At 37.7% G+C, this 27,180-nt stretch overlaps 5 protein-coding genes across 7 annotated transcripts in view; 3 read left to right on the top strand and 2 right to left on the bottom strand.

Moving 5' to 3' along the window:
- Positions 1–14,277, bottom strand: part of LOC109536615 (E3 ubiquitin-protein ligase Ubr3) — a 36,072-nt gene extending 21,795 nt beyond the window's left edge. For both annotated transcript variants that reach the window (XM_048663634.1, XM_019902901.2), the window contains exons 1-8: positions 13,700–14,277; positions 8,137–8,350; positions 7,830–8,082; positions 7,539–7,766; positions 7,108–7,381; positions 6,822–7,001; positions 6,533–6,759; positions 6,309–6,467 (exon numbers count right to left, since the gene is read on the bottom strand). In XM_048663634.1, coding sequence (XP_048519591.1) covers positions 6,309–6,467; positions 6,533–6,759; positions 6,822–7,001; positions 7,108–7,381; positions 7,539–7,766; positions 7,830–8,082; positions 8,137–8,350; positions 13,700–13,928 — 1,764 coding nt within the window. In that variant the 5' untranslated portion in view covers positions 13,929–14,277. The remainder of the gene's footprint in view (positions 1–6,308; positions 6,468–6,532; positions 6,760–6,821; positions 7,002–7,107; positions 7,382–7,538; positions 7,767–7,829; positions 8,083–8,136; positions 8,351–13,699) is intronic.
- On the top strand, positions 248–3,466 carry LOC109536619. The gene is made up of 9 exons (XM_048663636.1): positions 248–610; positions 720–974; positions 1,033–1,192; positions 1,253–1,366; positions 1,416–1,561; positions 1,654–1,841; positions 1,895–2,136; positions 2,977–3,097; positions 3,162–3,466. Exons 1-9 carry the CDS (start codon positions 413–415, stop codon positions 3,436–3,438), a joined length of 1,701 nt encoding a protein of 566 aa, XP_048519593.1. The 5' UTR covers positions 248–412; the 3' UTR covers positions 3,439–3,466.
- LOC109536617 lies at positions 3,573–6,289 on the top strand. Its single transcript, XM_019902903.2, has 9 exons — positions 3,573–3,958; positions 4,025–4,327; positions 4,377–4,524; positions 4,588–4,725; positions 4,822–5,045; positions 5,108–5,316; positions 5,368–5,621; positions 5,734–5,857; positions 5,916–6,289. The coding sequence occupies exons 1-9, from the start codon at positions 3,746–3,748 to the stop codon at positions 6,241–6,243; spliced, it is 1,941 nt and encodes a 646-aa protein (XP_019758462.2). The 5' UTR covers positions 3,573–3,745; the 3' UTR covers positions 6,244–6,289.
- A 626-nt stretch (positions 14,278–14,903) lies between the features above and the next one.
- Positions 14,904–17,301, top strand: LOC109536743 (probable ATP-dependent RNA helicase DDX47). 2 transcript variants are annotated; one of them, XM_019903094.2, is made up of 7 exons: positions 14,904–15,180; positions 15,240–15,498; positions 15,557–15,707; positions 15,910–16,162; positions 16,220–16,443; positions 16,628–16,760; positions 16,977–17,301. In XM_019903094.2, exons 1-7 carry the CDS (start codon positions 15,049–15,051, stop codon positions 17,232–17,234), a joined length of 1,410 nt encoding a protein of 469 aa, XP_019758653.1. In that variant the 5' UTR covers positions 14,904–15,048; the 3' UTR covers positions 17,235–17,301. The 2 variants fall into 2 exon arrangements, with proteins under 2 accessions (XP_019758653.1, XP_019758654.1); XM_019903095.2 differs by having other exon boundaries at positions 15,077–15,180; positions 15,250–15,498.
- Positions 17,302–17,407: 106 nt separating this feature from the next.
- Positions 17,408–26,619, bottom strand: LOC109536742. Its single transcript, XM_019903093.2, has 11 exons — positions 26,344–26,619; positions 20,523–20,645; positions 20,272–20,472; positions 19,979–20,222; positions 19,599–19,851; positions 19,185–19,492; positions 18,894–19,132; positions 18,482–18,800; positions 18,207–18,433; positions 17,976–18,148; positions 17,408–17,921 (listed from the first exon to the last, which is right to left on the bottom strand). Exons 2-11 carry the CDS (start codon positions 20,586–20,588, stop codon positions 17,621–17,623), a joined length of 2,331 nt encoding a protein of 776 aa, XP_019758652.2. The 5' UTR covers positions 20,589–20,645; positions 26,344–26,619; the 3' UTR covers positions 17,408–17,620.
- Positions 26,620–27,180: the final 561 nt, after the last annotated feature.

Genomic DNA, 27,180 nt, shown 5'->3' with positions numbered 1-27,180 from the left:
AGAACACTCGTTTTGAACCTGCCCCACTCTGTGTAATGTTAAAGAGTAGAAACTCAGGCAATGGCTCAGGTTACTTACTAAATTTTATACTGGATTATTCGCTATCCGGTGGTTAATATTTTATAAAATGAAATTTATCATGCGTGTTGTTAAATGTAGCTTCTACCTTAATATACGCTCCAATTATAAATCTAATCTGTAGTTTTTGTCTGATTTAACAAATTTACTACTAAATAAATACACTGCAAAATAGCTAAGAAACGAGTAAAGTTAACCATAACTCTGAGTGTTAATATTTCTCTTGTAAACGAAAACACATTTATCAGGTTCCGCCAGAGGTCAAATCGCTACCGTGCATCGCAGTTAGTTGAATCAATCTATAATTCAGTTGTAATTCCTCTTGGTCAAAGAAATGTGCTTAATGATAGTTATTTACTTGCTTGTATTTATTAACTTTCGCGTGTTGTGCTGCCCAAACTCGGCCGAAATTGAGCACCTGAAATGGGAGTTTCAGAAACTCGATAAAGCATGGGTCGAACAGCTCACGGATGACCGTAATAATATTTCACTCAATGGGCTCATTAAATTTAATCATCAGGAATTGCAACCGGTAAGCCATACTTTTGAAATTCATTCAGATAATGTTGGTTTTTGCTAGTTACTTAGTAACTATCCCGATCAAAGTCTATCGAAAGGAACTGTGTTAACAACAATTGCAGATAACTGCGGATATTCTAACGCGCTTAAATCAATCAAAGTTGAGAGATCAATACTTGGCCAACATTGACCATCAGCTGATTTGGGGAGGATTTGCCAGTTTTATACGATGCATCAGCGCATTATCCGGTAAAGACCCCATACTAGAAAAGCTCTACTTAGCCCAACAAGCGCTTCAAAGGAGCGTCGCAATGAAACGCTCAATGGAAACTATTTATCGCCAGCTTCAGTTGAATTTACTTCGAATCATCCACAAAGTAAAAGAATCAAATCATTGCATGATCAATGAAATCCGCCAATTTTGAATAATTGCAGGATCTCAACAGCAGGCAGTGGTGCATCTCAGAAACAACGCAGCTGGACTATGGCTGTAAGAATGAGAACATCGTTGTGATTTATGAATTTGTGGCAGTAACGGAACTAAGGAACGAAATCATTGAACGAATCAGAACACTGCTGGAATGGTCACCTTTAGGTACACACAGGCGCCAAACCACTTACTCAACAAAAACACCAACACTCACCCCCATTTCAGGTGGTTATCAAAACATGCGACTTCCGTATAAAACCAGAGCATTATTCGACAAATATTCATCCTTCAGAGTACACAAAGACATACGCATATGCGACCCGAATAAATTTATCCTAGGTAGGAGGTAGTTTCGAAATAATCCCCTGCTAAAAATGCCACTTTCAAGGAAAAAACTATCTTCGATTCACTAAACTGCTACAGGGATTCATTCGCTCATTTGACGTGCAAAAAGCCCATGAGTACATTAACCGGTGCTCTGCTCGAATATTCAACTGTATACCAACCACATCGACACTGAAAGCCTGCCAATCAGTAAGAGTAGACATTTTAGTGCGCTTTTAATGAAAGAAAAAAACCCGCAAAGCTACCCAGAATCAGGTGCTAATTAATTGCCATCTTTACAGCCATTCAAGCACAAGAGATTTGATTTTATTCAACAGAGCAATGGGACTTTCCTAGGACGACGCCAATATTGCTCAACAATTCAACATTGGGACGCCAGTTCGTCAATATGTCTATGTGATCAAACTGGAGCGGACTCTGATAGATTCATTAGTCTTATCCCGGTTACATCGAATATATTGCAAAACAAGTAGGTGTATATGGAGTTTGATAAGCAATACCCAATAAATACCGTTTAATTAGGGTGATAACTGGGGTCAAATTTATCAAACCCTATCAAATACTGCAACTCCAAATTCAACAAGGGCAACTTCTACCAAATGGCAATATTAACCAATCGACTGTTGAATGGATTCCTTCCGAAACATTCAATGTAACAGATGCGGGTGTTTTGAATAACAAAGATTATTTTCTACTCACAAATTTGAGCAGAACAATTGCCATTGACGAGCTTGAGACGAAAAAGAGCAACCATGCAATGACTGGTAAGTATGCAAAATTGTACCAAACGTACTGGAAACCGCATGTAAATAGTTTGTTTTCTTCATTTACTTCTTACTTTTCAACTTAGTTTCACCCGGTTTGATGTGGCGAAGAAATTACGGCATTTTATTTAAAATACATCCATAACAATTACTTGGTGAGTTTCGTTTTCTTAAATCATGCTCAGGTATCAAGAACCTGCAACCCCCTAAGCACGTACTAAATTGATTTTTTTCTAACTTTTTTACTCAAAATTTGAGTGCGTAAACCCAGATAGAGAGTTGCCCCCACAACTGGTTGAAAGAGAAAACTTCACTCTAGAATTCCCCAAAAGTTTCATTTTAGCAAGGTAATCTTTGAATTTTTTTCTAGTTCGATTCACCTTTTAAAAAAAAATACTGCATAAACCCCAGACCAAATACGAGGTTTCTTGCAAGACTATACGAAAGAGAAAACTTCAGTCCTTAATTATGTGAATTTCTTTTAACTCAAGTCGTTTTTGGATTTTTCACAATCGCACTCGATTACTGTTTCCTCACAACCGCACCACATTTAAAAACATATTGCATAAACCTCAGACCAAACACGTAGTTGATGTCAACATTAATCCAGGGAGAAAGTCTCACTCTAAATGCCAGAAAAGTTTCATTCATGTCCGCTAGCTTTTAGATTTTTGCTGATTTTTCAAAGATGCAGACTGTCTTCCAGCGAAATTGTTGTCAAAAATCATTCAATCCATCAAGATCTAACGCTTACTGATGGATGTATTTGCGCAAACGAAAAATATTCTTCCATACGTTAAGCTGATTAATAAATTAGTAAAAATTATTATTTCAATTTAGGCATAGGTTTTACAGTGTTTAAAGATGTGATCCATCTGAAAATTGGCCTGCATAGTTTCAACGCAGACAATGGCCTTTTGAATTCCGATCAAGAAGTGCTAATGAACGAGCAGCAGAACAGGTAAAAAATCGCTTTGCAATAAGGAATAATTGTCACTTTGGGCATGCCTTATTTCTACTTTTAGGCCTTTTGTACCTTTGTCTGATATGGACGTTCCAAGCTATACCGACAGACCGTCTGAACTGATGTCTTTTACACCGATGTTTTTAAATTTTACACACACTGGTTTCACACAGGATATGGCCCAAACCACTGTTCCATTTCTGGATTCACAGGAAGTTACCAGCAACCCGGCAGTGCCCTTAACGGGAGCAGGACTTTACTATAAGGCCCGTAGCGGGTATGGGGGATTTTTGGCCCCCGTCATCAAAACAATGAGAAAATTCATGTATGTAAACTGAAATAAAATGTATTTTTTACAGAAACCAATATACCTTTAACGTAAATTATTTGTCCACTACCATTGTATAACCATTTCAATCATACAAAAGCTTACCCACTGTATAAATATGAAGATTCCTAAATTTCCATACAGTTGCTAAAGTGACTGCCCGAGCAATATGCCTATCTTTATCACGTAAAAATCCGAAGTTTATCAGTGTTCGCATGGCTTGATGGTCATTAAAACTGTTTATAAGCGGCTATCTTAGAACAGTAATTATATTATAATTGTGATCACTCAACATTGCTGCTAGATAGTTTGGAACCATGATGCTAAGAAAGTGTGTGCTATTAGTGGCCTTAGCGCATATTGCTATTGGCGAAAATCATTTATTAGTGGACAAATTAAGACTCGATTTCATCGATCTTGAGGACAAGTTGTGGAAATTCGTGCTGTGGGAAGCCCCAACTGTCGATAAAACCAATGCAGAGTTTCATGTGATAAACAGGTTTAGTGAGTTTGATCAAGCGATGAAGCAGGTAAAAACCACTCGAGCAAGAAAAACACTTTTGATGGAACTCCTCATGATATCTGGATTATTTTAGATGCCAAATGACATTTTCCTAGGAACCAAACCATTATGGAATATTCACTCATTCTTATTCCTGCATGCTGAAGTCGAGCACACGCAACGAATGTACAATAAATTCAGGGAATTTCTGGACGATCAGCTGGGAAATGACCCTTTGATAATCGGAGGCAAAGAATCTAAAATACAGAAACCCAAAATAAGAGCAGCTGACTTAATTAGAGATATATTGGAGCCAAACAATGGCGCTAACGCAACAGTGCACAAGGTTTATCATTTGACATTCGGCGAGGAAAATATGGGATTGAAGGTTCTAAATGTAAGACCTCAATAGTGAATGATAACAAAGTGACTAACGTGTGCTTCAGTTTCTAGTGAATGAGGGCCCCTGTAAAAATTACAGCCAATCCCAACAGCAAATCTACTACAACCTGTATAACGTTATCGCTTTCAACGGCTTGAAAAACTATGTGATGCTTCAGTTCGCCTATTTGATGAGCAGAATTTCGCATAAAGGTAAACGCTGTTTATAAGCAAAAAGCTGTATTTCAAGAACTTTAATGTATACGTCACTCTCAGGCAATTATACCGACCTATCTGAAATCGTTAAGGTAAATTTCGAAAAGCGCGTGAATGAAACAATGTCCATATTCAGAGGATTGATGGAAGTTGTACCTACAGCTACATGGAACTGCGATCCGGAAGTTCACGAAAAAGGTATGCAGCTGTTAAGAATCATTGCTTTGGTTTGTGAAATTTGAGCCTGTCCATTCCAGGCTTTTGTAAATATCGAATATTATCAATGTATTCTAGGGCAAACTTATGAAGAATTTACCAGATTACTTCAGGGACACATCGAAAATGAAGTGGACATGAACAATGGCGGAACTTGCTTGCAAGACTGCTCCGCATACTCAGCAACCAAGAGCTACGGGTGCTATGATAGCGACAGCAAATACTGCCGTGAAGTAGAGAGATGCAATGGGGATATTTTAAATTGCCGATTTGTCAAAAACCACATGGAAGTTTGTCCGTCGGTAGATATTTCGCCAATCATTCAACTCACTCTTTACATAGAATTTAAAAAAAATGTTGACAGAATTCCTCGGAAAGACGATATGACTACATTCAATACGAGGAAGGGTCATTGTTGGGCAAAGACAAAACATGCTGGAGAACACCAATCAGCAGTTGGTGGCGATGGCTTGTACGCTGCTCATATTGCCTATGTTTATGTGACGAACAAGGCCCCAAATCCGATAGATACATCAGCTTGAGGCCCGTTTTATCAAATATAGCCAGAAATAGGTATAATCGCATTTAAAATTTTGAAATTTCAAAAACTCAGCTAACTTCCAGAGTGGTTACTGGATTGAGATTCATCAAGCGCAACAGAGTGATTCACTTCCAAATACAAGAAGGCCAGTTACGACCATATGGATACATAGACAACAATACCATCAGATGGGTTCCAGTTGACGACTATAAAATAACCGAGAAAGGCATTTACAATAATGAGGACTACTTCACTATGTCTAATGCGCAAAGAAGTTTAGTTTTAGATGAAGTTACTGTTAATGACAAAGATCCGCAAGTGAACCAAGTGGTGACAGGTTAGGTACCACACTACTAAGGTGTTTTTCTAATACAGCAAAAACACATGGTTATTCATTGGGATGTGTCAACAAATAATTGCTATTTAGGTCCTCTTATGAATTGTTTCAGGTATTCGATTTCAGTTCACGGAAGGAAAACTGCGGGTTCAAGTGCGCAAAAATAAATTCAACTGGGAAACGGGTCTTATATCAACGTCTGATGGAAAATATGTAAGCAAAGCAAAAGAAGGAATGTACGTGCACCAATTACGTAAAAAACCATCAAATTTATCACCAAAAATAAACTTCTAGGTCCAAAGTCGATTTGAGCAACGCAGATATTCCAATCAACTTGGTCAGTTCAAAATTGTACTGGGAACAAGACGGTTACGTGGAATTCACGCACACAGATTTCAACCTAGATGCAGCGCAAACGACCATCCCTTTCATTGATATACAACCTGTGATTAACGATCCACCAGTACCGCTAAACGGGGTGGGCATTTACTACAAGGGCAATAAGGGACTTGGAGGATTTGTAGCTCCAAAGATTCTCACCTACGACTACAGTAAATTTATATTAGTGCGATTTCCGATAGCGGATGTTAGACACGAAGCGGAAAGCTTGGCATCTATATAATCCGCCAATGAGCGTTTAATAGCGCAAAATAAATATAAAATTTGTAGTAAAATGTTTTCACTTACCTGCAGTTTGAGCGGGTGCACAATTAGCAAGGTGAGCATGAAGTCATTTGCCGGTAGAATTTCTTCTATCCGAATTCCCTGTCGGGCTACACCCTGGCATAAGAATGTTGCTAAATATCGGTGTAAAGGGAGATGAAACGTGATTTGCTGACTATCTTCCTAAAATTGCAAAATAATTGCCTAAGAGATGGAACGACGTAACATTAAAAAATGTAAGCACTTACAGGAATAAGTCCTTTGAAGTCCATGGCTTTGATCCATTCGTACCATTCACGTATACAAGCATTAAGTACTCGTCTTGTCAAATGCGCAGTTGTATGATCGGTGAGATGTGTTACCAATGCCCACATGGGATAAGCGCTCGCCTCCAACTCAGCGCTGAATGCGGCATAGTAACTGTTTGGCTCGAATTCCACATGGGGACCTACTAATTTTTGGTTGAGGTTCATCCCTACGAAAAGTAAGAGAAATATTTATTATCACGGAAAGTGTCTGAGGCTTCAAGGTATTTACCCTGATACATGGACAGGAAACTGAACCACATCTCCAAAAGGGTGTCGTCCGACATGAATTTTAGGGCTATGGGCCTATGGGATAACACGTTGTTGAGATCAGATACAAGTGGCCAATAACAATGGTCTTTCATCACAGAAGTGGTACAGTCAACAACATAGTGGCAATTTCGTGTTGGATCTGAAAACAAAATGCGCTTTGTAGAATTTGCATCAAAAATCAATTGAAGAGTTGTAAGAATGCCGAAGAATTAATTAACAATTATCTAACAAAATCAAGTTCCTACTGTGAGATGTATCCGGTATGAGTATTTTATTCATCATATTTTTCAAGCTGACAACCATTACATGGAGGAGATTGAGTTGCTCGGTCATTCGCATGGCTAGGCCTTCATTGCTAAAAAGCTGGACGCTGACATGCACGATCCGGTTACTGAGCGTATCTGGATCAGGACTTTTCTCCAGTATTATACTTATTCGACTAAAGTGAAGAACAAAAGCTCTAGTCAAAGCTTCTTTAAAATCGGTGTCTGGCAGCATATTTAACAAAAGGCACACAACCTGGAACGAACAAATGAAGCAGTTACAATCAAAACGTATTGAATTAAATTCAATTAAACTGAGTACTTTTGATATGAATACCCAAAACAAGTTTAAAGCGATTACTGGGTAATAGTAAATGGATGATTCCAAAACGTGAATTAAATCCTAGGCTCACCTTTTGAGGAAATTCAAATTTAACAGTCCAAAATACGAGCTCCTCTAAAAACGTTGTATGTACCAGATTTTTTTGTAAGGCCGGATAATCTTTAAGATCTTCATAAATATCCAGATCAACATTTGGTAATGACCTTACAGCCTCTTCGTAGACTCGCTTTGACTCAATCAGATACTGAGCGTACTCTGAATCCACATTTTCCGGTATTTCGTTCAAGGCTTTATATTTCTAGAAGGACAAATTGAATAGATTGGCACACATCCGTATGTAAGGCTGTCTTGTCATACTTACAGTCGGGTTTGTTAGTGCTGTGGCCATAACTCGTCGCATCAAACCGCCCATGTTGTTAAAGTCTAATAGCATGGTCAGAAATGCATCTGCATCTTGAACGGCGATTTTAAGACTGTCGGGTCCGCTGAATTCCCGTAAATGTTGTACTAACCGAAGGATAATCCTTGGCATCATGGCTTCAGCTACACACATTAGGTCTGAAGGGGCTGAGCCTTTGATTCGAATTTTTCCAGGCCCATGACTATCACAAAACCTAAAACAGCCAAAGCACTGAAACAAGGTTGCATATATTTGTCAGACTACTTACCCAGTTGCTTTCATTACGGATGTATCACCACAATCACAAGCACCTCCCGCTTGTGATAAAAACATGTTAAAATCATGGTCGTAATGGTTTCCTTTTTTGAAACAGTCTGTGCAAAGCGACATACATGGTGATATACCGCAGGTACGACATCGGTAAGCAATAAAATTTGGGGTCCAAACTAGACCACATGTCGTTGCATAATCGTAGTCCCGAACTGCAATAAAAAAAGCATATAATTAGTTGTACTAACGATATTTGCCTAAGAATAAATGTGCAAGTATAAGGAATCGCGTGAATTCTGGACGCGGCATAAGACGTTACCAGAAATTTGTTATCTTCCGTTAAGTCAAAACGTTAAACGCATAGAAGAACAACATGGAAAAAATTAATACATATTCGTGGCTAAGATCTTACAAGAATGGTGGAGTTTTGGGTCAATGGTTTGCAAAAATTGCCCCTTTAAACTTCCAGGAATCTATTGAAAATAGCGGCCGCAACAGCTTTGTGTGTCAGTACAGAATTTCAATAATTATTGAGGTTTTCTGCCACTTTTCGGCCAACGGAGTGATTGCAACCGGTTAAGATGCAAATATAATTCAATTAGGCCTTTTTGATCTATAAACTAGTCTATCCAATTTTTAGTTCTACATAAAATTAATTAAAAATCGATGAATTAACGAACACCGTCCTTAGCAAACATTTAGAGCACCGGTCACGGTCATCCAGATGTTTTGCGCTAGAATACGCCAAGTGTATCACTCGGTGGGTTTCTGCAAGTTAAAGCGATAATCGAATTAAATTCGATTTCTGCAAGCTTATAAGTTTAGGAGCTGAATCAATAAATTGATCGATGATTATCATTCCTCAGCTTCCCTAAATCAACATTGCAATCTGAGCTAAAAAAAAGTTGCATTGAATGGGTTTAGTGCACAAACTGTTCTCAGTCACTTTCAAGGCATTCCCCCGGAAAAACAAAGATCCAAGAAGAAAAATTCCACCGTCAGGGTCACCAGCGCTTATCACAGCGCAACTCTTATAATCGAGCCATCGAGTTCTTGTTTGTATCTGATATCCCCAGGTATATTAATTGCATAATTGAAAAAAACCATTGCATCAACTAGATTATATGACGTAATGTGTGTGATGGAATAACAACATGTTGAATTTTATGCCATACAGTTGGACGCACTATGTATGTAAATCCTTGTGCGAGTATTGTTACGATTTCTTGATCGAAGGTGAAGTAATTGTGCCAAAGGCTTAAAAAAGTGCGTCTAGCAAACAGTAAATTTGCACTTACAGAATTGTCAATAGTTTATTAAAATATAAGTATCCGGAAATTAGTGTGCAATATTTGAAGAAAACGGGATTTTTGCGCATATAAAGAGGCTGAGAATGCAGTGGCATAAAATTTGACTGGCAATCATTTTTATTCCAACGTTTTGCATAATTTCCTGAACGCCTCTCAATGTTGGGCAAAAATCTCCACTTGGCCGAATTGGCCCAGATCAACGGTTTTCAAGAAATCGGCTGGGAAAAAGTAGTACTTTAATGTAGTGTTTCTTATTAACGTTCTGTTTCGAATCAAGTCAAAACGTTGAATTCGACGACATGCATAACGTAGTGGAATAAACAAACTAATTAAATAACAGTACGTGATAAAGGCAATAAAACAGTGAAGTTCTGCCAAAAGAGCAGAACATGAATGAACATGCAGCATAAGAGAGTAAAACTGAAGGTGAACTGAATAGTATCGGGATGATCGCCAATTTATTCCAGCTGGCAGTCAGTGCCGCTCGGGTTATGTAATTAAGCATAATTCAAACCGGTTGCCACCACATAATTAAAAATGTTACCGGCAAAATGAGCGTAATTAGTTCGGTTAAGAGCGCCACTGAATTGCTACTTCTACTTCCCCCTTGGACGTTTATTTTCTGAGCTGAACACAAGTAGGTAAACCATTCATAGGAATTTCCAAATCGAAACGAAATTTGCCGAGCGTCAGATCGCCACCCAGGTCATTTCTGAAGATGTCGGTCAATCATGCAAGTAAAACGTCCGGATATTTTTACAATTCACTTAAGCAGATGGACAGTTTCATAATCCTGGCAATATTGGATGCAAGCTCAAGAAGGAATAGAGGGGTTTAAAAAATGGACAAAACCTTCCATTCCACACAGATGGTAGTGAATGGATTGTCAATTGGTATCGATCGCATTCAGCCCATTAAAAACACGACCTAAACCAAATTATACGTGGTGGGTTTTTGATGGCAGCTGAATTCGGAGTAAAACAAAACCGAACCGACGCGATGATAATACGAATCGATTTAATGTGAACCTCTCATCATATGGCCCAGGTACTGGCACCAAGTTTGTTTACCCTGCATAAGCAAAGTGTTTTTTGGCAAGGTCATTGTCCTGCTTGATGAAAGGAAAAGGCTACTGCTGCACATTTTTCAATTCTGATGGTGTAGCCAGGTAGGAACTATCAGTGACTGAATTTGCTTTGTGGCAGTGTACAGTCTAGAGAGAGTTTTGCAGAAACTATTGAAGCAAAGGCAAAATTTACCTGCTCAACTTCTAGATTTTCAGGATATTCAAACGCTGCAAAGGCGTGAATTACCTTTAACACCTAAATAAATCCATCCTATACGTATATTTGTTAAATTTCTTCCTGTTCCATTTCATAAACCCTAGCCCAAGAAGGCCTGATTTCGGATACCCTAATAAAAGCAGACTCACATCGATGCGATTGGGTTCCACATCTCGTGGTTGAAGAAGAAGAAAGGATTTCGAAACTAGACCGGCCACTTTCCCTATTTAAGCACTTCAGATCGGATTGAATATAACCGCGCAGGCAGGTAAAATTTCGGCAAAAAATCTAGATTTCCGTATCTCATGGTGGATTAAATTACATATTCTATGCCCGAAGGGCACATAAAGAGGGCCAGGTATGCAATTGCCAAAAAAAAACAACAGCTGGAGATAATTGGAGAGGAAGACTTCTGCTTTCTATACTATTCGAAATGCAACAGTTTACCATCTGGATTAATTCGGATAAAGTAGAAAAAATCGAAATACAGATAATATAATAATAATCGAAAATGATTAATAAGGTTTGGGTTAAACCATATTCAGCTTAAGCCTATGAAAGAAAAACAACAAAGATCTCCGCTGATCCGTTCTAATGGTCAAGAAAAATACAATTTTCATTCAGCAATGCATCATAACAATGATAAGCATCAGCAGATAGGCCAGAACAATAAAGATGCATTTTATATAAAGAACCGTTTTATGAGGCAATCAATTAAAAGGCTGATTATAAATAAGAAGGAAGCTGAAACTAAAAAATAATTAATAGTTTGTAGGAAATGGTTTATTCAAGGAACAAGTTCCATAAAATCAGTGTTTAAATTCGTTGGCAGGCTCTTGAGTGGAACAATGAACCAGTGGGTAGTATAAATTTAGTGAGCTAATCGAAATTCAATTAAAAATCTAGTTACTTTGCATTAGAAGCTTCAATGGCTAAGTTTTCCTATATATCAAGGCCCTGAAATGCAGAATCTTTGCCATCCACCCTGTTAAAAACTTGTTATTTATTTTGGGGAATTTTTTGAATAGCGTTATGCTGTAAACACATAAATAAGTGATGATTGTATGGCCAACCGTTTATAAAGCTGAGAGAAGGGGAGAGAAAGTTTCAAAGATGATTTTACACATGACTAATGAAAGTAAAATTGACACTAAAAAATAGCCGAAATGCGGTAAAACTTATATTATACAGCTTAAATTTCGTTTTAGAGGAACATTTTCTATGGTCAAAAAATTGTGGAAAGTTAATCCTACTGTACAGGTAGAACTTCTGTGTTCTAGTTGAAAACCCTTGACAAAGCGCGGAAAAGGTAATAAAATCCATAAAAATGCGTTAACAAATATAAAGCCAGTAACGCTATACCTAAAAAAAATATATTTTGCTGATCTTTGAAAATGTGCACCGCTTTTGAGTAGAATCGGTGTTAACATAGTGCAAATATATTTGACCATTTAGTAGAAAGTGGTTGGGCTTTTAATCTTCTACCTGCAAAATTCCGACCATAGGGTGACTCTAGAAGGTGGCTACAGTTGCCAGTTTGTACTTCAGATGTACCCAATGACCCAGAATTGCATAAGAGGTGTAAATAATTAGTTTCATGGAGAGAATGGTTACGTTCTTTCCAGAAATGTATCCGCCTACCCGACGACCTTTACATTGAAAGGCCCAAATAGTTCCTTGTTCATGTCCTTAGTCAAATGTAAGTTATTAAGGCAAAATAAGGCGAGTAGTATAATTGTACGGTTGACCAAAGGGTGAGATTCAACCCACGATTGGAGGCCAGTTTGGGTATTATAAAAGCTGGTTTAACACACTGTTGAGAAAACCAATTTATTTAGATGTTAGGTCCCTTTTCACCACTAATATAGAATGAAGGACGAGTTCTGGAAATAAGCATGATCGCACCCTGCACATGTCGACAAGACTCGATCCCCAAACACACAATGCCTCAAAAATCTCAATACTTGCTCAAATAACTTGGCTGACAAATCACATTTGGCTGATTTGAATTTTCAACTTAAAAAGTTAGTAGATCTACAGAATTTCATTGATTTAACTGGGATAGTTTCTGAAATAATACTTTAAATCCTTCTTTAACGCCCCAACATTGGAGGGCTGTTAATAAGCATTTCAGGAGACCTCTTTAAAGATTTTCTTTTCATAATCGAACAATTCGATTCTTCCCATCAGTAGGCCAACCTGGTATTCATCAGGAAATATCTTTCAAACAAACATCACGAGTTTTAGCGCAGATAAGATTGAGATAAAAAAAAAACAGCAATCGGTCACCTACTTCGTTATCTTTATATCCAATTTAGAAGAAAAACATATAAACTGATTGGGTCATTGTTAATAAATACGATGTTTTAGCATATTAAAACATGTGCCTTCATTGATACCAATTCGTTGGTTATTTTTGAGTAGATGAAAGATAACAATGTCGATAGATTTAGAAGATTTTCAAAATCTCAGCTAAAATGGATTGCAGAGGGTTGGGAAAATACGCATTGAAGCAAACAGTTGACTTACAATAAACAATTAAAAAAACAAGTGTCTTAACATTGATAAGACTGGCCAAAGTGCGCAGTTCTCATCAATTTGAGGTGGCAAATGATTGAAAAACTCTGGCCCTAAAGGTGTTCTAACCCGTCAGAGAGTGCTATCAACGTCTTCATTTTATAGGTACCTAATATGTTTAGGAGTGAATTCCTACTGTGAATACTCACACCACCAGGTATTATGCAATAAAATTGAAATATGCCTTGAATATAATCAAGGTCCCGCAGGGGTAATTTATTTCCATGGTGAAACTGCAGGGAAATAAGGCAAGCCATTTAACGCAGCCCCCAGAGCTAGTGGTTGATTAGGATATTAATTTTGGAAGTGACTCAGTTTGTCTATTGAAACCGAATGAAGGCCACTGGCAAGGTTAACCCAGGACAAACTGATGGTCACTTTTGTAGCTCACCTGTTTTTGCAAATTCATCAGGCGTTCGCCCCCCAGCCATGAGCCATTTACACCAGTCGATTGTTTCCCACTCATCGATACGTTTCACGGGATTCAGCAGGTTGTCCAGGACTTCCTTCAGGTGCTCAGGATTCCGGTCGGTGGCACAGTCCGCATGAATGTAAGCCGCAGTAGCCCTTTTGCCCTTGGACATGAGCACCTTTGGCTCGAAATTTGAAGTCGAGGCCATTTTTCTGTTAAAATGGCATGTCACTGCAAAAATCACTCAAAAATCCGCGTCAAACTGACGCACGAGACAAAACACTGTACACGAAGATCCGCACGAATGTTCAGCCTCAAGTCATAGAACTTTCAAAGGTAAAGGCTAAAATAGTCTTTACCTGCTGCTTCTACACAGCCACGGATCTGCAGTAAAGTTGACAAACAAGCCTAAACAGGACGAGCACGCAGGATTCAAGCGAACCTGAGTGAACCTTTCAAACACAACACAACAAGCCGTCACGAATCCACAGATTACTCATCAATGCTACTCACTACTGCACGAATCGAATCAGAATGGCGAACCTGGGCGAAATAGCGAAGACAAGTGACACTCGTCTTTATCTATGATGGCACCACAGAGAAGAGCCACAGAATGTGTGGAGACTGTGAAGGTGAAGAGATCTGTGGCATGACACAAACCATAGACCATCCATAGACAGATAACCACATAGAGACAGACACTAGAGTAAATTAAAAATGAAACAGAATGAATCAGTTCTATTTTTTCTATGGCACAACCGCGAATCGATAGTGGCTCCAAGTCGGTTGTGTGTGGTGCGGTAAGATTTTCTTATCGATACGTCTTAATTTATCGACATATTTTCGATCTAGTTTTTAGTCCGACGACGCACACGAAAAGATTCAGCTACTTGTTCACTCTAATCCAGCCGTCCATTTATTTGAATTATTTTTTTTAAATTTATTAATATAACTATTTAATAAATAATTCTAAAAAAATTGCCAAAAAAAGTTAAGCCGGTTTTTTAATTCGATGATTTTCTAATTTATCAGGATATCGCGTTCAGCAATGTGCTCCACAGAACATCCCCCCGGGGACTCCCCTTAAAGCCAGACTTGTAAAATCACAGGACTTAAGCTCGTGAAATTTTTTCAAATTTGGCGCCTTGTTTGCTTAGATTGGCTACACTTTGTTGGGAACATTTCGTTTTCATCTATGCGAATAATGCCGGGGTTACAGTTTATAGTGCTTGTCACTGCTTGTCACACTCAAAAGTCAATTTCCGCGTGGGTATAACATATCCATCGTTTTGGCTCTCGTTTAATCATTTTTTTGCAAAGCCAAGAAAATGTCTTCCGATAATGAAAATCCGGAAAACAGCGCTGAAAGTGAAGGCGAAGATGCCGAAGTGAAGAATACAGAAGAAACCGAACAAACCCCTGATCCTATCGAAGAAGCTCCAGTCACATGGAGCGATTTGGTAAGTTGTGCCCCAAAAACCTCTGGTTAATTATTCAAATAGTCATAATATATTATCAGGGCCTTGTAGATGTACTATGCAAAGCGTGTGAGCAGTTGAAATGGAAAACGCCGTCAAAAATCCAAAGGGAGTCGATTCCTGTTGCTTTGCAAGGCAAGGATATTATTGGATTAGCTGAAACTGGGTCTGGAAAAACAGCTGCGTTCGCTTTGCCAATTTTGCAGGCATTACTGGAGAATCCACAAAGGCATTTTGCTTTGATATTAACGCCAACGCGAGAACTGGCCTTTCAAATATCCGAACAGTTCGAAGCACTTGGTAAATTACAACTTTGGCTAGTTTTGAGATATTCAAATATAACACTTGGAGCTTTTAGGATCTGGCATAGGAGTGAAAAGCATTGTAATAGTTGGTGGATTGGACATGACTTCACAAGCCTTAATGTTGGCCAAAAAACCGCACATTATAATTGCTACTCCCGGTAGACTCGTTGACCATCTATCAAACACTAAAGGATTCAATTTGAGGTAATTATTTTTCATTTTTATGTGTTTTTGACAGAATAGAACATATAGGCAATCAAATCAAACATGATGTATAACACAGTCTTTGACTATTTTCATGAAATATTGAATACTAATTCGTCACTACCTCTGATAAACACAATCTACTTTGTTTGAGAATTTTAAAAAAGTGTCGGTATTTTTAACCCGTTTACGTTGATTGCAGAGCATTGAAATTCCTGGTGATGGACGAAGCAGATAGGATATTAAATATGGACTTCGAGGCGGAAGTAGATAAAATTCTGAAAGTGATTCCAAGAGAACGAAGAACCTTCTTATTTTCTGCCACTATGACGAAGAAAGTGAACAAACTACAAAGGGCTTGCTTGCAAGACCCCGTTCGTGTTGAAGTATCCACAAAGTACCAAACAGTAGAAAAGCTGCTGCAGTACTACGTCTTCATTCCTGCTAAATTTAAGGTAAGTGTGAGCGATATGTTTGAGTATTTAAGTAAACTTTGATTTTTGAAATTTTAGGATGTTTATTTGGTGCACATACTGAACGAGAACGCAGGAAACAGTTTTATGGTGTTTTGTTCCACATGCAATAACACAATAAGAACAGCGCTACTTTTGCGAAACTTGGGCTTTACTGCTGTTCCCCTGCACGGGCAAATGTCGCAAAATAAACGGCTGGCCGCTTTAACAAAATTTAAGGCCAAAAACCGATCCATTTTGATATCAACTGATGTGGCTAGCAGGTATGTTTCGATTCTATCAGTGCTTTTGGTCTTGATTCATATTATCAATGATGTAAATTCTAAATGCGTTTGATAACCCATGAAAGTTAATCAATTTCGTCACTACCTCTGAGTTTTTTCTACTGCTCTTATTTTCCTTCCCGGGGTTGAGTCTTGAAGTTTACACATGTTATTTTGATTTCAGAGGTTTAGATATCCCACACGTTGATATAGTGATCAATTTCGACATTCCAATGCATAGCAAGGATTACATTCATCGAGTCGGCAGGACTGCCAGAGCAGGCAGATCAGGAAAAGCCATTACGTTTGTTACACAGGTGAGTTTTGTGGTTCTAATTCCAAAGTCAATTGTTGCGGTTCTTTATTTGAGCAAAAATCTCTTGAGATTGTAAAACTTCCATGATGATCACCAGTTTGATTGACCAAAAAAATGATACAAATATTTGTTTCGTCACTACCGCTGAGAAGTTTTTGAGAAACTTCATTATTTACCCATTTCTTAACGGGCACCTAAAACAAAATCAAAACCTTAGTACGATGTCGAGCTCTATCAAAGGATAGAACATCTAATCGGCAAGCAGCTTCCACTCTATAAAACCGAAGAAGAGGAAGTGATGGGGCTGCAGGAGCGCGTGGAGGAGTCCCAGAGGATAGCCAAAACGGAGCTGCGGGACCTAACGGAAAAGAAAGGGAATAAAAAGCGGAAAGGCGGCGGCGATGACGATGATACCGAAGAAGCCACCGGAGTGAGGAAGAAAATCAAGGGCGGCAAGAAGAAGGGAAGGAAATGAGCCATGCAGTGCACTTGCAGATGAATCTGTTGTATAATATCAGTTGAAAATATTTTTTTTGTAAGTATCATGGAGTTTTATTCTTGATTTTTTTAAGGAAATGGCGGAGAAATGTATTTTGCGACCAACCGATTGGCCCAAATGCCAATTGTGGACCTTTAATAATCGCTTGGTTCTTGTTTGACCAAATTATTGAAAACGTTTATTAATACATAACATACAGATATAAGGAGAAGCAATAAATAGAAAGGCGACTAACTACATTTACATTATTTTGGTAACACAATCAACCCCAGCAAAACGAAAGGTTCAATGTTTTCAACTGATTTTAAATGAAACACCGGTGTTTTTACCTCATACGTAATATCTGAGAAACATTTAACCTTCTACGGATCGAGCGAATCTATAAAAACACAATCAGAACGTTCTAACTGATAGACATCGTGTGAGTCCACACTAAAATCGTCTGCCGATTTCAACAGCAATCGCGGATCTGAGTAAAGATGCTGTTCGACTGAAAACTGCAAATTATGATGGCTGGCCTTTTTGAAGTGAAGATAGTCGTGCGAGTGGAAGGAAAGGAGTCGAAAATCTTCTTGACTTGGCTCAGTTTTCCTATTTTCCACTTCCAGTGAATCTGGTGTAATACTTGGTACGTTAGAGTGGTAGTCTACCAGAGGAGTGGGCCTAAGAAAATATCCCGGACATTGAGTCGTGTGAGCATTCTTACAAAGCACTTACGGCCTGGAATCGCGGGCATTACGGCAATCGGATGGTTTCAGTATTGGTCCGAAGAACCTTGTCGCTTCCAGAGCATTGTCGTCTTTCTTTGGAAGGTTCGGGAGCGATCGATGCGGCCTGGGAATATCGTAATCTGGGTCTGAAGGTCTTCGACTTTGGGCCATTTTTTGAATCTGAACAATTAACAGCAGCTGAGTGGTTGTTTTAGGTGCTGAAGATTTAACTAGCTACCTCTTTTTGGGATATTTCCGGATTTATCAGACTGCTGGTAACTCCCGGAGTCATAATCGGCGCCGTGGTCACCTTAGCTAATTCATCCAAGAGTTTATCCAGATCGGGGGTATCGCGTGAAAATTCTCCTGGTCTATATTTCGACATGCGTTGCTTTTGCCGCAGCTCCACGCCTTCCTCTTTCCCAATGCTAAACCTCTTGATCAGCTCTTTGACTTTACACTGCCCTACAATTTTGAACTAGTATTTCCAATTAATAAAAATTAATTAAGTACCTTCATCCCCGTCCAGCTTATCAGGCTTCTGTACATTATCAGCTTGCACACTTAAATCGCTGAGAATGGCGTCTAAACACCCAACAGCTTCAACTGTTCGTTTCATTTTGGGTGGCAGCGATGGCAGTTTTGTATCTTCTTTAACTGAAGGTAGTTTGGGGTTTCTTGGTGGCAACGTCGGGCCGTTTATTGGTGGTTCTTGATGGGTGTTTGGAGGCGAATCACTAGTTCCATGGTGTTCTTTAGAAGGTTCTGCACAATTTTGTGGATCTGGTTTAGTTTTCTCATCACTTTCAGTTATTTGTGTGGCGTTCGGCAACTGTGGAAGCAGTGATTTAAGTAAAATACGTCTGTCTCAATAGCTCCTATTGATAATTGAATATTTGCAATTTTATGCCGATTAGGCTTTTACCTGTTCCACCGAGGTTTTCAGTAAATGGTGCAACTGATTCAGAGTCTTAATGGCTTCAGCTTCAGTCAATGAGAGTTTCTTAGCGATATTTATGGAGGACAATAAGTCCTTCATTGGCTTGGTTTTGCGCTTCTTGCTCCACACTCGGTGCAGAAAACTTTCGGATCTCTTTACTTTTTTCGGTTTTTCCTTCAAACTTTTTGCCTTTCGGTTGAAGCAAAACCTTCGCTTTTCTTTATCTGGGCAACAGAACAATTCATTATTCTGGAAAACTTTCAGTATCGAATTTACCTTCATAAAACCCCTGATTTCCAGTTAAAGTTTCCATTTGCTCTGTGCGGGTTTTCATCAAATTGCTGTTGCTTGTACTGGTTTTAATATCTGCTTCCACATATATATTTTCTTCACTTGGAATTTGCTTAGTTTCTGGTTGATTTTCGGTTCGTGGCTGTATGTTATCATTAAAATCAATGGCTTCGTAACCATATTCGTTACAATCACTAATTTCTTGRTAGTCGCTTCTGGTCCAGTAAATGGAATTATCTGAGAGCAGGGTGGTTCTCTTGCTTTGAAAGTCAGAGTTTGCCGTAGGTAAATCACTAAAAAACGTGGAAAATTAATAAATAGGAATTAATAATTATGTAATTTAATATAAATTAAATAAATAAATAACAGATTAAAAAATAAATTCTTTGCCCAACTTACTTCTTAATGAAAACTGCATCAGAAAAGTTGGGTATTCTTTCGTAAATTTGCTCTATGCTACTATCAGGGCTTTCGATGCTGCATGCACGTCTTAGACGGGGTTCTTTGCGCAAAATTTCGTTTTCCACTATAACAGATTCAGATTTTTGCAGTCGACATCTGGGTTTGTTGCTGTTTGAGGGTATGTGCTCATCTGATAAAGAAATAGGACGCTGAAGGCCTGTTTTGGGTTTTTGCAGCTTCGCACTTATACCTGAAATGAAACAGATATTTTTGTCGGTTCTTTGGGAAAAAACCCAGAAGACTTAGAGGGATGTTGAACGTTTCTGATAATAGACTAAAATACGAATATACTTTATGTGATAACCTATTAGCCTTACCGTAAGTTTTAGCGCCCAATTTTTGCAGCTTTTGCACAATTCTCAAAGTAGAATCGACAGATCCGCTGATTTCATTGGGGCATGGCGAATTGTGCATTTTCGATTTCAGCGCCTTGTTTAACGGAGGTGATAAATCGCCGGTTGAGTACCGAAAATGATTCAGTCTCTTGAACTCATTTTTCTGATTTAAGGCAGTCATCAAAGCATGCATCCATTTGTGCTGTTCCTCTTTGCTGTCTGCCCTCTAGAATTAATTGAATTAAGTTTAGTTCCCATTTATTTTAAAAACTCACCAAAGTAACTGTGGTAGTTTTGCTTTCAATTTGAAAAACTCCCGGATTTGAGCCGCCAGGTTTCACATTGGATGTATGCCCCAGGCTGATGAATCCTTTGCAAGGGGATATCGCTTTTTCGTATTCGTCCTTCGACTTGTAGTATAATAAAAGTCTGCCTTCCAGGACAAACCAGTATTTCTTGTAACAACTGATCATTCTCTGAAAGGAAATCGTTGCATCGCCCAACTCACTGGCTTTGGTATATTTACCTTTCGTCCCTTTTTTTCTAGATATCCAGACACTTTTGGCAAAATCTCCTGATATTCGTTGTCCATTTTGAAGCCTTTTTCACTGTCTCCGCACAATCGCGGCTTTTTCGATTGGTTGAATCACTGAAATTTTGCAATATCATTATTACATTCAAATCGAACAAAATATATAGCAGTTTCTCCATAATGTGTAATAATAAGCTTATTATGAAATCCATGGCATGCCACTAAAGATACAGTGGAATTCATTATTTTGTTGTTTCATTTGAAAATCTGCTATTTCCATACGATTAGCATTTAGTAGGCTTAAGATTTTTCAGTTTGATGAGTTGTTATATATGATTTGTTCCTGATGTGTAACGAAATATTAGAAAGTTACTAAATGCTTCATATGGAATTTTAGGGCTTTTTGCGCAAAATGATGCAAATTTTTAACTAAGAAGGCAAGAAAAATATATTGAAACTTCAAGATTTTCCAACTTCCGTAGCTTGATGGATATGAATCTACGAAAGCATTCACGTATTTAATTACTTTCTGTTACTTTGCCGGAATTAGTTCCATTTACTTTTACTTTTTACCTGCTGTCTTAACAAGTGTAATAAAAACCATTAACAAGCTCAGGCCGAAATGACCATTAATTTCTCTTATAATGAAACAGTATTGCACGGTGGATGGACTACAAAGCACACATCAATTCAGTGGGATGTTAATAATAATTAACAACAATCGCACATGTTGCTGAATTTGTCCGAACTTTCGACTGTGCTTTTGTTGTATTTGCCTACTTTTATGGATTCGTCTAATGATTATTAAAAAGCGCTGACTTGCTGAATTTTAAGCGAAAAATTGTTTCAGTAAAAGTACATCAAAGTGAGTTTTTGCAGGACTCTAATGGTAACCACTACAAAACTCTCTCTTTCAACTTAATTACCTACGTGAGACAATTCGACCGGTAAAGGCACGTACCTACACATAAGGAGAAAATTCCAAACCAAGTCATTTCTTACTCCAAATGCATTTAAAATGGAGCCTTAATTTTGGGCCGATGAATTATTCAGTTGAGTCACGGCCAATATAATTTGGAATTCGCACAATTCATAAATTTTTTTGCCAAAGTCATATGAGTGTTCAATGTAAATATCGAGCGAAGAGCTACTTGTGCTTAAAACGCGAAAAATTTCTTCCTGAATTCTAGTTGCACCGAAAAACCGCTTCTGAAGGTGCAAGCCACTTGTGCTTGCTTGCGAAACGCCAGAAAAAAAGTATTTTTCTCGATGCCCTAATAGGTCCCAAAACGGTTTTTGTGTGGCTCAATGTGAGTGAAGCACTTGAACGCATAATATAAAATAAGCAACCAAATCACCAGCTACTTAAGCCCTATGAAGGATTATATTAGAAAATTATCGACGTAGGCGATTTCCGTAGTCGATAAATTTTGATTAAAATCCAGCGCAACCGAAGAGCGTTTCCTGCACATGTATTAGCTGATTAAACCAAGTGGAGCACCCTTTATGTGTGCCAAGGTCTTTAAACAAAAACGCAAATTAATTTTGAAAAAAAAACCACTAAACTAAACACTTTTTTAATTAGTTTCAATGTCTTCAATTATTCGGCAGTTTTATTGGACAACTTAACAAAAACATCTGCTTTCCAATACAGGGTGATTCAAAATAGCGCCTTAATCTGGTTGGGTTAAGAAGGCACTGAAAAAAGCGAAATAAATCAATTGTTGCTCAAAACTGAGATATTGAGGAAAAATTAGGCAACCGTTACTTTCGCACCTGCAAAAGGAGGTCAACCAAATGCATATTATGTAGGTAAATACGTTTGGCTTGATAGGAAATTTTGCGAAACACGATTGTTATTCAGTCGATGTCCATGTCCACATCCAAACTAATTTTGACACAATTAAGTGTTTTTCATACAAAATCCTAAAATGTTATTTTCATAAATAAACCTATTTTAATTGATTCGATTCAGTAGGAAAATGCGCCTTCTTGAGTAGTCTTGACGCAATAAATTTGATGCAAACACAGAACATACATTTGCAACGCAATGCGAAAAAATTAAATTACCTGCCTTAGCAGCAATGCAATGAAAATAGATAATAACAGCTATGCTAATTTGAATGTTGCGTTGCAGAAGTTAAATATCCACATCTGACCAGGTTCGCTACACTTTCTTTTCCTATCGATATATTCACGGTTGCGGATTGCAAATTGGCAATTATATGAACTTTTACTTATTTGTTTTATCCAGAACGCGTTCAATTACACTAAAGGCGGTAATTGCAGATTTGAATTGTAGATCTTTATCTAGATATCAAAAGCGCAATATTAATTGTGCGAATTCAGGCTAAAGCTACAGACAGTGAATTACATAATGATTCTTATGGAGTATTAAAAGATCCAATCAATCCGAAGGAACAGTCAAACATGCAAAATGCGCATTTTAAAACCATCTATCGCCACTCATTTTTTTTCGTATAAGCAGATATTGCGATAATCTCGTTTGTTAGTTGGTTCTAGATTGCTTTTCTCTTTCAAAACAGTAGAACAAGCGATGTAATAACCGATTACAGTGTGAAAATTATTATTTAGACGCTTTCTGAAATTGCTGTTTGTGTCAAGATTGTTTTATCATCGGTTATTATATGCTTAATAAAGATTTCCGTATTAGTTAATTGTTCAAACGCGAGGTGCTCGTTCAGCTGAGAACTCGTTCCGGTAGCCGACATTTTTATTAGAGACACTTGCTGGTAATTACTCCAACAATAATGGTACTTTAATTATCTGCAGCAACACGTGAATGCAAAGCGTAAACATTACCAACAGTTTAAACTATATTTACGACGTTCTTCCCTCGGTTTATGCTTGGATTTGAGATGTCATTCACAGTCGCTTGATTATTCTAATTGTTTCATAGTCTTTATTGTTCAAAGTCAACAACTCCATGGCCGAATTATGGCTTGGGTTCAATCAATTATTTGTTATCGTGTGTGTGTATTTTTGCATTTTTTGCAAGCTGGAAATTTTATTAATTTTTCAACACCTTTCACATTTTGAAAGAAGTCGATGGGTTAAAGCTGCGGAAAAAATGCTTCTCTAAAAGACTTTCGTCAAAAGTGCGAATATATTTATTCAATTTGAGTGCTCTTAACTTTTCCTTCTTCTCACAGCAGATTTTCAAGGATTTCGCTACCTTTTCATTTTAATTCTATCTTTTCTTCCTATGAATATTTACAAAATCTCTTCACATTAACTAAATTCAAGACCACTTCCATGGTGTCATTGTCAATAATTTTCAACAAATCAGCAATAGACCAAAACAGAATTTCCCACACACAATAATGCTATTGTTTTTATGCTGAACTCGACACTGGTAAAGTAAAAAATCGCAAAAAAATGCAAACAACCGATACTATTCTACTACTCAATAACGCCGTGGGCGCTGGACTAAATGCAGCGAAATCTTCACTTAAACCACGGCTGTATTTTAGCAGGACCAGGGGAAAGTGGAGTGTTGCGCGGGTGTTCGGAGGAGCGCATAAAGCACGCGAGTGTGGACCATATTAAATAATAATTAATTCAGCTGTAGCATGAGTTGGTTCTTCTACTGGTCGACTTTACTTGCTTGCTTGCAGTTTTTTTTTATTTATTGCAAATGCGAATGCCAATTATTTAGAATTATATTTCAGTAAATATTTTTGTCAATTGGATTGCCTAATTAATTTTTTACGCTTATGCACCAGCCGCCACTGCTTCGGATACCTTATTAACTTGCAAACCTGTTTGTTTACATTTGCATATTTAAATATAAAACAATGTTGAATATGCAAAAATTCTGTCAATTTATGCCCAATGCTAAAGCGGTTTTTAAGGCAGCTTAATTGGCTATGATTACGCCGATTACCGGAAATTTGATAGGGTAACTTACTTTTTTCTGCACTTAGAACAATTTGTTTCCCAGTGTCTTCCGATCCATTGAGATTCGTAAAGCCAAGGGAAACAGCAAAATATTTATTCCAAAGTTATTAGCAACGAAAAACAACTCTGTTTATGGGTTTTAAAAGGTCATTTAAACCTAAACTCTATTAAAAGATTTAAGACAGCAAACTTGCTTATTCTAAATTTAGTCGAAACTTTCTGTTTAAGGTAGTTTTCTTTTTTTGGAAAAACAAAAGGACGCTCTCCACTATTTCTTTGAATATCTGGCACGTGTGGATATGGCCTTTGCTATTTTTAATTTTGAATATTTCTTACCTTCTATTTTAAGCCTACTGGCTTTTTCGTTTTTGCTTTTTTAGTCTTGTTTTCTTCACTATACGATTTACTTTGGGATGTAAACGTTTCAGATTATTTAGTTACCGTTTACACAATGTAAAACCTTTGAAAAAGTTTAATGAAGGAAAAATAGTTTTCAAAGGCTTAAAGGTATTGGGTCTATTGTGGTCTTCGGAAAAATCTTATGGTTTGATCCGAAAGCCTGGTGAGAACAATGTTTCTTCCACTTCTTTAGCCAAGACTTTTCTCAATCAAATATTGAATCATCCTGTATATGCGAAGTACAGTTTTTTCATCACTTCCATAGTATATTCCTAATAATTATAGCACTTATACTTGTGCTATTTTTAAGTTTAAGGCAATTAAACTGGAGCAATTAACGCATTTACAACAGTGTAAATTGCACATTATTATTTTTACTTATCCCGTAGCCGTATAATGGCGTGCATTATTTATAAATAAATTGCCTTCAAAGCCAGCAAGTGAAACACTTAGCCGGATAATAAATAAATTTCAAATTCTAGCTTGTAATGGAAATCAGCGCGATTTATTATTGAATGATACTTTCTTCGATAAATCACTGGTTTTCATGCAGGTTTAATCAATTCGAGCTAATTAATGTTGTAAAAACCCGAAAAATCAGGTAAACGTGTGGGAGCGTTGAGTATATTTTTATCTGGTAAATACAAGACGCTTTCAGAGGGGGTTTAAACTATTTATATCGTTCAAAAACAACCTTTCAGGGGCATTTTGAGAATACAGTTTGTGGTTTTCACGAGCAAAACGATTATAAGTAAATTTTCTGTCGTTGATCCAGACATTTAACTTGAATGGCTAGCAGGATTCTTGCGGTCTGTAACCGCATAAATACAGGATGTGATCACTAATCTGCGGACCAGAAATAATGATTTTAAATAATATTATCGTTCTAGCAGTATGATGCGATGGTTGGTTCGTTTTCATTGGATTGATCACTGGTTGAAATGCGCGATTTCTAGCTGCTAGCTAAAAGTAATTGAAGGTTTTTAAGGTGTAGAAAAAATGCACTTACCATTAAGCTGATCATTTTTTGCGAAAAATTTACCAAATATTCGGGAGGTTCTGGGGACTCACGAAAACTGTTAATATGTGCTTTAGAGTTTAAAATGTTCAGCTGTGATCCACTTGGCAGGCGGAAAATCGCATTTTTGTTGCTAAAACCGCACTATCGATCGCAAAAACGACACAAAAAGTGAGCGGAAAATTCCTTCATTTGGGAAAAACACATTTTTTCGCCGAAAAATTGAAACATTTTGTATTTTTTGACGAAGCGAATTGCGGACAGTTTCCAACCATTAAACAATTGACAATTGATGAAATGACTATGGCAATTTTGTGGTATTTTCAAATAAGAGGGCTGTTGAATAGTTGGCTGGCTTTACGTTCTTGTAACCGAACATTTTTCAAAATTCTTAACAAAAATGTTTATTACTGGTTGAATTTTTTGAAGATTTTTACGCAGAAACTTGTTGTTTTTTTTCAATTGCATTTGACTTACCTACTACGGAAAAAAATCAGCTCCACCAGACGTAAAACTCCCAGACAAAAAGTTAGTAAAAACACTCGTTGCACCAAACCATCGCGTTAGCAATTAGAGCTGAGGGAAGAGCGCACAGTCGGTAAAGCACCCAAGCGCGTTTGTAAACAGTGGTTCAATAACCAGAACTCCTGCTAGTCCTGCCGACAAAAACGAGCCAAAATCACGATGGGAAAGATGGAAAGCAACGATGCGTGTGCAGGAGCGATAGTAAAAGTAACGAAACAATCGCATGCAGACCTGAAAATGGTGGGTTCGGCTAATAGAGCCGCAGTGGGACCTTCCGTGCGGAAGTACAACTTCCGCTGTTATCAGATAGTGCACATACAAATGGTACATTCGGATAAAAGCTGCAGAATTACACTATTGCGGGTATACTTCGTGTGGGACGATACAAACTTCTATCTATAATAAAATAATCTTTTGCGCTCAATTTATACGTTTCTGTCCAGTATCGGAGCTTTCATATATATGTTCCTCATGGTAATCAGTTTTCTACATTTGCCAACATTTTAAAAGTCCAGACGGATTAAATCTGGATTTTCGGGGGGCCAAACAATGTTCAATCAAATAGAACAAAAAACGTAAGTGTTCGATTGGGGCAAAATGCAACGGGCCATGTTTTCTTAGGCGATGTGAGAATCTGCAAAAATTATCCGTTTTCGGCAGCAACTGGAAAAACCTTAAGAAACCCATTTTTTTATCAAAAACACAATTTTCTTGGTATTCGTCTTGTTCTTGTTGAGAGCAACTGCAACTGTTGCAGTCTTGCTTTTAAATAAGAATTAAAATGGAAAC

The sequence above is a fragment of the Dendroctonus ponderosae genome, unplaced genomic scaffold (assembly GCF_020466585.1).
Source record: "Dendroctonus ponderosae isolate FM_Combo_2020 unplaced genomic scaffold, Dpon_F_20191213v2 Dpon_F_20191213_2, whole genome shotgun sequence".
Classification (NCBI taxonomy): Eukaryota; Metazoa; Arthropoda; class Insecta; order Coleoptera; family Curculionidae; genus Dendroctonus; species Dendroctonus ponderosae.
This window is presented reverse-complemented; position numbering and strand designations above follow the sequence as displayed.